Source organism: Pomacea canaliculata, linkage group LG4, assembly GCF_003073045.1.
Source record: "Pomacea canaliculata isolate SZHN2017 linkage group LG4, ASM307304v1, whole genome shotgun sequence".
Lineage (NCBI taxonomy): Eukaryota > Metazoa > Mollusca > Gastropoda > Architaenioglossa > Ampullariidae > Pomacea > Pomacea canaliculata.
Window position 1 is genome coordinate 27,899,149 of NC_037593.1, and position 12,492 is coordinate 27,911,640.

General features: G+C 42.4%; 1 protein-coding gene across 1 annotated transcript; it reads right to left on the reverse strand.

Annotated features, from left to right (window-relative positions):
- Positions 1–214: 214 nt before the first annotated feature.
- Positions 215–12,325, reverse strand: LOC112562497 (glutathione hydrolase 1 proenzyme-like). Its single transcript, XM_025235777.1, is given in 13 exon segments — positions 215–1,132; positions 1,587–1,700; positions 2,029–2,272; positions 2,437–2,624; positions 3,268–3,404; positions 3,767–3,919; positions 4,127–4,230; positions 5,836–6,028; positions 6,236–6,333; positions 6,674–6,783; positions 6,785–6,800; positions 7,022–7,240; positions 12,014–12,325. Coding segments are annotated over 13 exon segments (1,758 nt in total). The 5' UTR covers positions 12,055–12,325; the 3' UTR covers positions 215–991.
- Between the last annotated feature and the right edge of the window lie 167 nt (positions 12,326–12,492).

The following is a 12,492-nucleotide window of genomic DNA, read 5'->3' on the forward strand; positions in this document are numbered from 1 at the left end:
ATCTTTTTATGTCTATAATTTTCACTTTGTTCGGATTATTACAGTTACGTATTTCAACTTTCCCCAGGAGAGCTGTCATCTGCAACTTGATTTATGTAACCAGAAGAATTTGATGTTAAGATGGACTAGATGGACTTCCACAAACTGAATAAATTATTAAATAAATTATTAATATTACACAAGCACACAGGAGCACACGAATAAACTGCAAACAATGTGTTTAGTACTGTATTTCGGCTTTCTTAATGTATTCTTGACATTTTCTTGACAATGTAGAAAGTCAGTTTCAACACATCAAATGGCTTTCATTGATTTGAAAAATGAATAATTAACAAACTAAAAGATGTAAAAATAGCTACCCGTGACTTGTTTGCGCAAGACTTTACTACTTGTAAACAAAGACAAACGTCTGATTACATGATAGTGGATGTGCACATTCGCAATCCCCTCTTCTCTCAAACACACATACACACACACGCACGCACAATATACTTTCAAGTTTACACACGCGCACGCATACACAGACACACCGACCCACCCACCCCTCCCCGCACACGCACACCCCCCGATCGACCCACCTACCCACATATGCACATATGTTACGTGTGTAACAATGAAGATTGAAGTTTCTTGACCTGATTAAACGAAATTTGGTAATTGATCAGCGAAAGGTTATAGTTGAAGTAGCTTCAGTCATTTGGAACCGAGGTGTTTACAGACCGCACTCATCTCGGAAACAGAATGGAGGGAAGTTCCATTCTCCTCCCCTTCTCTGCCTCACCTTTCCAGACTTCTAAACAATCGGAATCCATTCAACATCTGGGTCAACTGGAAGAAAACAGGAGAGAGAGAGGAGGAGGATGGACTGAGTCTGAAGAAAAGCTCTACTACCATGTAGGGATTTTGTATCGGGAGGGGTGGGTGGTAAATGACTTGGTTGCAGCGTGATGGATATGAGACAAGAAGTGTATTAGCATCCTTATTATTATTATTAATATCCATCTGGAGCGCCGCCCTTCCGCCAGTCCGACACTGCGTATAGTCGTTCGTCTTCATTCAAGATGGCCTGCACCACAGAGCCGCTCTGAGCAACCACTTTGTGTCCCTTGGCAACCAGACCATCTTGAATGTCCTGCAACAAACAGCGAGATGGTTATGGAGGGGGTATAGTCGAGATCCAGTTAAAAACCATTTTTTGCTAGTGTCCGTCATTATAACTCATCAGGGGCTATAATTATCTTTTGACCAGTCAGGTCGTCAGGCCTGTGGATAGAGAGGTCAGTGAGCCATGTGATGGGTAAGATAGCTCAGCTGCCGTCAGATGCTTTTTCGTAGTGATTAATAACCAAAGGCCTAAAAATATGAAAAATCAGACGCTGATTTATCACGGGGAAAATATTCTCTCTCTATCCCTCTCACACACATATCATAGACAAAGCACACAGAGAGAAGGAACAATTCACGTCAGGAGGAGGAGTCCCTCCATTAGCTCATCACCCGCAGGTAGAGATAACTCTTCAGCAAGAATCTGTTGCCGTTGTTACGCTCGCTGGACAATTGTAACAAAGCAAACTTTGTCCATCTACCTTCGGGAAACCTGGATCCACGTGAATCTCTGGCGGAAATAGCTGGTGGTGCACTCTGGGATCATCCACGGCTTCCACTAAAGAGTCGTTAAACCAAAGCGTCCTCATCGCCACCTACCTCACAGAAAACGTCAACAGTCAAAGATAAAACCTTCTCGTTAATCAGAAGCAAGTGTTTAAAGCAATATGAAATATAAACAATGCAGATTGTTACTTTAATCGAATTTTCCCATGATAAATAATCGGTTATGTATGAAGTCAACATTACAAAAGAAAAATTAAAATGTGAAAGTGGAAAAAATATAATAATCTGTTTAATCTTTATCCCGCTTTATTAGTCAGTATGGGGATTATATACTTGATGACCATTCCAAGGGAACTCTTTGGAGGAGCATAGAGTGGTACTTCACAGACAAGTCGTTAGGCAAACAGACAGATATACCAGGGCAGTAGCTGTCGTAATCTTGGTCCCACCAGACGCACCAGCCACCAGTTTGACCTCTCCTGTCTTGGAGTCAACGAAAACGCTTGGGGTCATGGAGGACAAAGGTCGCTTGCCAGGCTGGATGAAGTTGGCCGGGGAGGCGGGGACGTCGAAGGCGTTGGTGGTGTTCGGGGTGGAGAAGTCGTCCATCTCGTTGTTGAAGATGATACCCGTCCTGTTACCCTTCATTTTAGAACCAAAGCTGAGACCAGAAGAAGCGACGTAAATTTAAAGACCATGCTACTGGTGGTGGTGGTGGTGATGATGATGATGATGATGACGACGACGACGAGTGTGAGTATGCGCTTTACAAATGTTACATTTATTATTAATTAGTTTATTATTAGTTAAGGTGTGTTGACTTACTATAGGTTAACTGTGCTGGTGATGGCCACAGCGTTGCCCTCCCCATCAAACACTGAGGTGTGGGAGGTGCCTTTGTCGTTCTTGTTGAAGAAAGACGGCTCGTAGTAAGGGATGTCGTGCGTTTTGTCGTCGCTGATCTTGGCGCGTATCTCCTGCCCTACTTCCGGTGACGTCATGTTGTGCACCAGCTGCGACGATCGCAGAAAATAAAGAATATTTTTTTATCATACACTTATACCTGCTTCCAGTCATCTTAAACCCTATCAGCCAACTCAGTGCATATCCCTTATCTAACTGACAAATCCATCCTTCGATCTCTGCCCTATAATCTGATCAGATCTCCACGATATGTAATGAAGACTTTTAACGATCATAGGGAGTAACGAGTTTCTGTAATACTGAAATCTCTGGACCCTGAAAGTGAATGTTATTCTCATGCAATCTTTGATCTCTCCACCTTATCACAGTAGCAGTTATAATTACACAGTAAATAGTTATGGTTACTATGTCAGCAATCTTCAAGGGAGATCCACCTTTGACCTATGTTCTACAAAAAAACGAGATCTCCCTTCATGATTCCGACTCAGGTCTGCAAAGTTTTCCGATCAAGTTCATTCGTGAAACATTTCAGGTTGTTGATCTTAAAACGATACGTCGGTAATGTTTATGAAGTTGTCATTACTTTGCGTTATTCCCTTAATTTGTAACTACAACAGTAACGAAGATAACTGCATTTTCCAGCTCGATATGTACTGCGATCGTTGAGACAAGGGAGACAAGTCTAAACTTGAAAACATTAAATGACGGGTTATCTCCCTTCACCAAGGCTACCTGTGAAATGTTGAGGAACTTGGGGTCGCCCAGTTCTGACCGCTTGGCGTAAGCGAACTTCATGGCTTCTACAATGCGGTGGTAGGTCAGAACCGCCTTGTCTGTCGTCGACATGCTGTCCGGGGTGAACCCATAGCCTGCAGCACATTCACGTGTGAATGTGAACGATCATTGAAGCATCTTTCCCTGACTTCACACAATTTTTATTTTCATTCTCGATTTTACCGTAACAACAGTAAGGAGACCTAGTTTCTTCATTTGTTTGAGGAAATACTTAATGCAAGTATCAGGTCTTTCTGCTTGTTTGATGTCAGATCCAGGGTTGAAGCCTAATTCCTCCTTGATGCATGATAGAGATGTTGATGCGGAGTACTATCCGTCCTCATTTTCTGGGGTTTTCTATGTACCTACTTATTCCATGTAACAGTGCACTATCTTGCTCTTGCTTACTAGATAACATGTTAATAGCGTACCCGCGCTCTACCCTGCTCTTGCTCACCAGACAAGATGTTGAAGATGTACCCGAGCACCACTCCACTGCCAGGTAGCGGCATGGAGTACACTGTCAACCCAGATGACGTCACGTTGAAGGTGACCGGCGACGTCACATCAACTGTGTAGTCGGCCAGGTCCTCCCTAGTGATGGTGCCATCTGCAACATAATAACTACACATGATCACTTGTTCACGCTCAAACTTAGAAGATATAATTTGTAAATTTTCTTATGATTGTCGTATTTTTTTAAAGTGTAAGTTCACAAGAATTATTGTAAAAAGTAAGATATTAATTTTAAAACTATGTACAATACCCGTAACGCCTAGCTCCACCCCTTAAATTTATGCCACCCGCTTCCACTCACTGCTGTCCCGGATGTCGTCAACGATCATCTGTGAAAGTGTTCCGTTGTAAAATGCATCAGCTCCCTCATCGGCGATGATCTGTAGAGTGTGGGCCAGCTTCTCCCTGCGAATCAGGGTGCCGGGTGTACAACCTCATTCTTGGAGTCGAAGAGAAAACTTTGGACAGAGAGTACAGTCACAATTATCAATGGTAAACAGCAACGCCCATACAAAGCATGCTACCCATCAACTCCTGATTTCGTAATTTACAGGTATTTCAAGAGTTCACCTGTTACCAGGCCTGGTTCTACGGGTAGGCGAGCTGGGTAGTTGCAAGCACTGAAGGGGAGCAAAGATAGCACGAAAGATGTTAGGACATTATGTACATACTTGCTCGAGATTTATGTAAATACAACTTCGTAAAATCTGTAAATTTCACATTTATAAATAAAGCTTCATTAAATCATCCTTAAAGCCTTCCGAGTGACGAAAATGTGAAGCGTTTTGTTTAATTAATCAACGGCACATTCTATTAAAGCTATCATTCCTATTAATCTGAGATTTAAAAAATATTATAAATCATTTCTTAAACTAGAGAAAGTTTTCTTGATAACCTGCCATCAAATACCATCATGAAAAATATGAGATTGCATACGTAATGAGATCGACATGCAAAACCCATCCTTCAAACAACTGCTATTCAAGTCTGGTACAACATCAAAGAGAAAAACTCCAGTCTTCACTTCTTCCTCAACTATTTTTTTTAAAGACAGCTAAAGATGGAGACTTCACATGTAAAAAATATTCTCAAAGTACAAAGCTTGCTCTTTACTCCTCTTCCAGTCTACTGTGTGCAAAGTTTTTGCTAATGACTGGGGGAAGTTCAGTGCAAGATAATGTTTCGCTGTGTGAAGGACCACAGGACACGAACAATTCCAACGTCTGTTCTTTTTTCTCCAATGTCCTGTTTGTAGGCGTGCATTTCGAAAACACCAGCGGTGTACTCATGCACATTGTGAACAGCCTTTGCACAGAGTTTTACTCAGTCGTTAAAAAGAACTGAATTGATTCCCACTGGATATAAAGCAAAGACAAAGAAGGGGAAAGAGAGAGAGAGAGAGAGAGAAAAAAAAAAGAACGATCAACAATCAAATGATTGAACGAGTCCACCTCTGACTGTGTTACTCCTGTATTTTACTTTTACATTCTGGTGGGCTTTCTTCGTCTTGTCTTTCCCTCTGCTGTATGCACTTTCTTCGTCTTGTCTTTCCCTCTACCTCTGTATGCACTTTCTATGTCTTGTTGCTCATTCTACGTCCTGGTCCACGTTGTACGTCTTGCCGTTCCCCCTTTGTCTCGGTGTTTTGTACGCCTTCAGGCTATACATGTTTTCTGGTGCTGTTTCTACGTCTTACTGTTCAATCTACGTCCTAGTGCCGTTTCTACGTCTCGCTGCTTAATTGACCTCTTAGAGCTCAATCTACTTCTTGGTTCTTTTTCTACAACGTACCTACGTTCTGGTTTTCTACATCTTCCCACTCTACATACGTTCTGGAACTCGTTCGACGTCTCGTCACACTCGTTACGTTCTGTAGCTCTTCCTTTATTTACGTCCTACGTCCAAGATGAATACTTCTACATCCTCTCGCTCTATCTACGTCTTATATCCATCCTCATTCTATCACCAGGTCAGTACCACTTCTACCTACGTCCCCCTGCATGTGCTCACCTGAATTCCGGGTTATTCACCAGCTCACTCTTCTTTTGCACTGCAGCGTCATACTGAGCCTTGGATAGTGGTGCCCCCTGGCGACACAAGTCGATGGTAGGGGTCAGTAGGTCCCTCCACGGGATCCGCCCATGATCCTGGTGCAGCCGCCACAAGCCCTTCAGCTCCCCCGGCACCCCGATGGCCAGACCCCCTGCCACCCGAAACAGGATGAGGTCACGAAACCGACACTAGCTTATGTTATGTTGGTTTTGTTTTTTGTTTATTTCTTTATTTTTGAAATTTTAATAGCGTCGGGCTCTCCACAAGGGAGAAGACTAAAGTATTTCATACACTTTCTAAGTGAACAGTCTACTGACGTAGACACCGTAAGTAGACAAGTTCTGGTGACATCACTCACCGTAAGTAGACAAGCTCGGGTTGTTGACGAACATGTCCTGGGAGGCCGCAGCAGGTGCTGTCTCTCGCGCGTTGATGGTGATGGCCTGTCCGGAGGTCCTGTAACGGCAGTGCAGTCACCATGGTTACCAGTGTTACTGTTGCTAGATGTGCAGTCATCAGCATTACAGTCAACAGCATTACACACACCTGCATGTTGTCACCAGTATAAAAGTTACTAGACTTGCTGTCACCAGCCGATGAAGTCACTGCAATCATGGTCGCCATCTAGAATCACAGTTACTGGAACTGAAGTCGCTAGTCAACCTCACAGTCATTGACATTTTGGTTGCCAGCATTACAGTCACCAGAATTACTTTATGATTTATTATCGTTAACTCTGGATTATTATTATTATCGTTAACATTATCGTTAACTTTGGATCCAGGTGTGTACCTACCTGTTGTAGAAGACAATAAATACCCCGCCTCCTATACCGGAACTGTGGGCGCTCATAAGTCCTGCACAGATAGCAGCGGCAATCGCTGCGTCGGCGGCGTTACCTCCCTTTGCGGCCCATAATTTCACTGAAATGAAAAAACTGTTGGATCGTCTGCTGTTTACCAACGCCAATCTACGAGTATGGGAACTTACTAACTTCTATCAATCCGGAGCATCTTAACTCACGGTCATTTCAGAGAAACCAGTTCTGAAGTGCCGTCTTACCTCCCTTTCTTGCTACCAGAACCAGTGGACCACTTTTCTCTTATTGTCCCACTTTCAATAAATTCATTTCATGATTACTCACGTGCCAATCTTGGAGCACAGGGCCGAGTCGGCCGCCACGCTGGCGAAGCGGTACTCGCCATGACCGGACTTGAAAGTCTGACTTTGCTCGCTGGTGATTGGCGTCTCACATGTCTTGTCGTCACGTGACCGAAGACCCACCCCCAGACCAATCGCCAACCCGATGCCGATGATGACGGCCGCTCCTAGAACAGCGAAGACGATGGCGCGGCTGCTGGATCTGTCGAGAGAAGAATGAAATGATAAAATAAACGCAAAATTAGATGAAACTGTGGAGAAACATTTTTTTTCATTTAAACAGCTTAAAACCAATCTTTGATGGGTCACATGGGAGTTTATGTTTCTTTCCCACACGTAACAAGCCAGTAAATTTCTTAGCAAACAGGTCCAATGGGTTAAGGGGCCACGGCAACCACATGACCTTACTACAATTGGAAAGGTAAGTATTAAAGATCTCATGTATCTCCAGGCTGGTTTTGATTTATGAGGGCGGGACCCATCTCATCTTTCTCTCTGACTCAACGTCTGCAACTGTCGGAGGAGTCAGTCAGGTACCCATTCAGCACCTGAGTCAACTAGGGGTGGGTGTGGTGGGTACGCTGCATCGTGTGAATCTGGAACTTGCTGAGCGACCGAGTCCAAATTTGTTTGTCCGAACCCCACCCAACCTTGTGGGCTTTACAATATTATTGGTAACTGTGGAACCGACAATTTTACAGACCAGTGGAGCAATAAAATATATATATACACGCATCAACAAACACACAGAATGCATTCCTCCATACACACACTTAACATACGCCGACATACATAATATCGGGGTTCTTTCAAAGCCAGCGAACTGAATAAACATGGGCAGGTTTTCAGTGTAATATTTGCCTTGCAAGCAAATTTTTTTTCTGTGATATGTTCTACAGCATAAGCAAACATGCAAAGTAGACAGCTAGAGAGTGGGTCTGATGTCTTGACATAAGATCCTCATACATTTCACTACATCATCTGTTTGTATTTTGTCCCAGGGTGGGAGAGGAGAAGAGTTTAATTTTGTGTTTGATTTGTTTTGAATTTCTTTTGGCTAGCGGCTTCAGACCATGCACGCAAAGAATTTATTTCATAGAAACGTGAGCTACTTTTGTCAACACTGGTTGAAAGTAAGTAACATTCATATGCTAATTTTTAATAGTTTATAATTCGTGTCACAAAACTATAATAACGGATGTACGTGGCTAGACGGATATCTGTGCTTCGCCTAGGGGAATCTCTCTGTGTCTCTGTCTCGGGGCTCAAACAATGATGATGTTCCCCACCTCTGGTCTAAGGGAAGAAGGGCTGGGAAGGGATGTCAAGATGCTGACGTCATGTATATCAAAGACTGTCTAGTCTGACTGACAGCTAACTACAGTGTATTAGGGAGGAGGGAGGAGGGGGAGTAAGGTAGACTTGTGGAAGACCCTTGGCATGTAGAAGGTCAATGGTCGTGTTTGAAGATTTATGTCGTTATGGCATCACCGCGAAATCGTTTTGCAAGTGGGTTGCTCATATCATTTTGCAACCTTAGAGTGTTTCGAATGACACAGCACAACGAGATGTTGGGGCCAGTGCACTCTTCAACATGGGTTAAAAGAACTGCTATCTCACGAATCTCGACCATAAAGAATCCTTCAGCTTTACAAACACGATCTTAAGCTGTATGATACGTGTGACACGTGTAGCTCAGGTAACAGCATGTTTTAACCTGTACAGGTATGTGTGTCTGCGGATATCGGTCATTATGAACTAGCAATTTTTAATGAAATGATAAAATTATGATTTGCATGCCTTTCCTAACGGGGGTTTACCAAAAAACCACCCACACACACCACACAATATTAACCAAACAAGGAGTCTGATCCCTGTCTGAGGACACCAACAAGCATAGAAACGTCAGATGACGATTTCTCAAAGCACCGAGGTTTCAGTAAATCGTTTCTTCGCAGATAATTGAGACAGGAACAACACAGGAAATTGAACTTCCTTCACACTTTTGTTACTGGATGAAGGTAACAGGTCGACAGATCAAAACCCATGGACCCCTACCTCCTCGCGTGCATAGTGGACAGAGTGACGTCCTCCGCAACTTGCGGTGTCTTTGTTTTCAATCAGAATCCGCCTCTTGAATGTCTGGGGTCTAATGTATAAAGCTGAATATCGCTGAAATAATACCAATGTGCAACAATTTACAACATTTACACCTGCGATTTCGTGATAGGGAAATGCATGATACCGGCGTCATGCGAAGGCAGTCGTCACAATTAAAGTTTTTGGTTTAGAGACATTTCGCAAAAATAATGGAATCGTGGATATGGACCGATTCCAATGGAAGTGCTAAATAACGAAAAATATTATGGGAAGCTTACATACATAACAGACCTGGACAGACCTTTCACACAACACATGACATACAACATTATCCATCAGAAATGATCGGATTGTACCTATTGCAGGTATTTAAATATTTGACAAAAAAACTATGACTTACAGTGAAGTTGCTGTGAATACTCTCTTTCTCTGTCATGACATTAATCTGACAAGCTTTGATATATATCTACGATAACTGACGCAACGTGACATAAGCAGTTTGAAGCAGAGAAGAAAGTACATTGAATAAATCCTTGATTTCCACCTGTGTCACGTGACTGACTACGTGCACGTTAAAGCGACTGTGTGTCATTAACTCTAATTCGTGAATTAATAAACATAGTCCCCGTGTATAGGGTGTAGTGACGTCAGCGGACATTTGAGGTTTTATACAATTCATTATCCTGATTTCAAATATGAAAAAAAAAGATTTCGCGCTGTGATAAACAGAACACTTTATTATCACAAGAAAAGGTCTTCAGTCAGAATGTTGATCTGCTGTGTTTACTTGGAATGTTTTGTATTTAAAATCATTATTTATTGTATGACCTGTAGTTTTTTAATATTTCCTGAATTGCTACTTGTTTGTTGTAGATGTTTATTGATGACGCGAGTAAATAATCATTCAGCGCAATAGCCACGAAATTAATTAATTAATAATGACGTCACGCAGCAACAATGAGCGAATGACGTCAGCTGTTGGTCTGAAGACTGAAACAAGATTAGAAATCATGACGTCATCGCTACATCGGCCTAGACTGGTGTAGAACATTCGAGCTATATATAGCTCTTTATGGAACCTTCTACTTATCTCTGAATATCATAAACATATCTTGTGTACAAGTGTACACATGCTTTGATCACCAACCACACAAACGCGAACTAATAGAATTATGCTGGTTTAAATCCTTTACAAATAAAAAAAAAAGTTTTATTATGAGCGTATTTCCTACAGCAGCAACTTCGGCGCATTGAAATTAGTCAGCCATTAATTTTTGTTCCTTGCCGAAAATAACGACATAAAATACCATTTTTTCAAGATGAAGAAACCCAATTACATTTTTATATGTCTGCCCTATGAATTATGATTTGCGAGAAATCTATATGCCCGTAAAATATTAAACACGAGACCTTCTCTATTCAGATTCCAACTTACAATGTTAGACACTAGAACTAATATTTCTATCTACATTTGCCTTCAAAGCATTGGACCGGAGAGACAAGTCCCTAAAATAGTGTATGTCACTGTGTGTTCTCTCTGTACTTGTATCTTCTGTCAATTTATCCCGTTAATTGGTATCTCTTCTGTAAGTGTACACCATCCTCATGTTGATATCTGTTGTGGAGTCTTTTGAAAGGAAGGATCTGAAGTACATGTAGGTGAAACTGCTTACCTCTTCAAGCCGTGCCCCTTCATGTAGATCATTAACTCAGTAATGAAAATCCTACATTAAGACTAGTACATAGCTGCACAACTTTCCGTCTCTAGGGGATGTTATTTATTTTTCTGAATCCGAACACTGGGATATAATGAGTATCTCGTGGTATTTTACGATGGATTAAAAAACAAATGATATTTTCAACTGTTTGTAGTTTTTAATTATATTCTGTAGGTTCCAACCACTTTTTAAAATATTTTTGTTATTATCTTTATCATCATCACCGACGACTATACGCTAATCACGAATTTCTGGTTGTAAATTTACTGGATTGAAAAGACTGAAATGAAGTAGTCTTCATGTGGGGTGGGGTTAAAGTTCAAACTGTGATCAAACATGCTTCTAGTCAAATTCCCTTCAATATCTGTGACAGGTTACCGTAGTTAAATGTTCTTGAGCTACCATGTTTTATTTACACAGCGTTTATCGCGAAACGTTTTTAATCAGTCAGCGAATAATGAAGTTGCCAAAAAGTCAAAACAAAAACAACCGGGATTGTGGAAATACACTTTTAGACAAACATTTATTAAAATGCTGATTGCATTCGATGACGGGACCTACATAGTACAGCATCAGGAGAGATTGGCATTATTCTATCTTACTAAAAGTGAGATGTGTGATTTGTGTTATTCCTCTGTCTCAGGTTTTAGTGGACCTCATGTCAGAAGAATGTGAGCGGGAGTTTGCTCAACCTCCGACTTCAGCCAGTATCCTATTCATCATTAAACAAGCGTCTGTCGGATGTGTCCATGTCCGCATTCATTCTCATCCATCGCTGTAGTTGCTCTCTCACACTTTCTTCTCTCTCTCTTTCTCCGGTCCGGTGACAGTCAATCGTTTAAGATTCAGACCTTGTCTAGTCTCTGAACTAGGAACCTGATTTGCTGTGTATCGTTGTTGGGTCTGTGTAGGAACTAGTCATCCCCTATAACACACACTCTCTCTCTCTCTCCCCTTCCTCCTTTTCTTTCTATTCTCTTCTTGCATTCCTACTACCCTCCCTTCCTCTCCCTCTCTTGTCTTTCCTCCCTTCTTCCTTTGCCTCGTACTTCCTAGCAAAGAATAAAAAATACTCATCCTTCAAACAATCGTGACATCAGAGCATACACGCGGCATAAAAACACTCTTACGCATACGACCGCTTCATCAGAGCTCACCTGGCAGGCCGCCCCTTCTCCGTGTCGTATCCGCTTGACATTTTTACACCTGCGCCAGTCCTTCAGCCCGCTGCTGAGACGAACGAAATGCGACCCACAACCGGCACACACTCACACAGATAGGGGACAGACAGACTGTCTTGCCTCCCTACTCACCACGGGGCCCGCCCGGCGTAAACAACTACCTGTGTGCCACTGCCTCACCTGAACTGCACTGAAAGTTTCCACCGTTCGAACGCGTCGTGCGCATGCGCGGAGGAAAAGCGGGCAACAGTCACCGGACATCCTGAACAGTAATTAGTTCACGCTGACGCCGACAACTAGGGAGGGTTGAGTCTTGTGTAAGTTTTCCCACACCACATCCTTTTTCTAGTTTACTTACAAGAGCTGTCGTGGCCTCTTCAGGTGAGAAAACAGAACAGACTTCATCGTCGTGGACTAAATCCTTGACACGCTTCGTCAAACATGTGACTGTGACT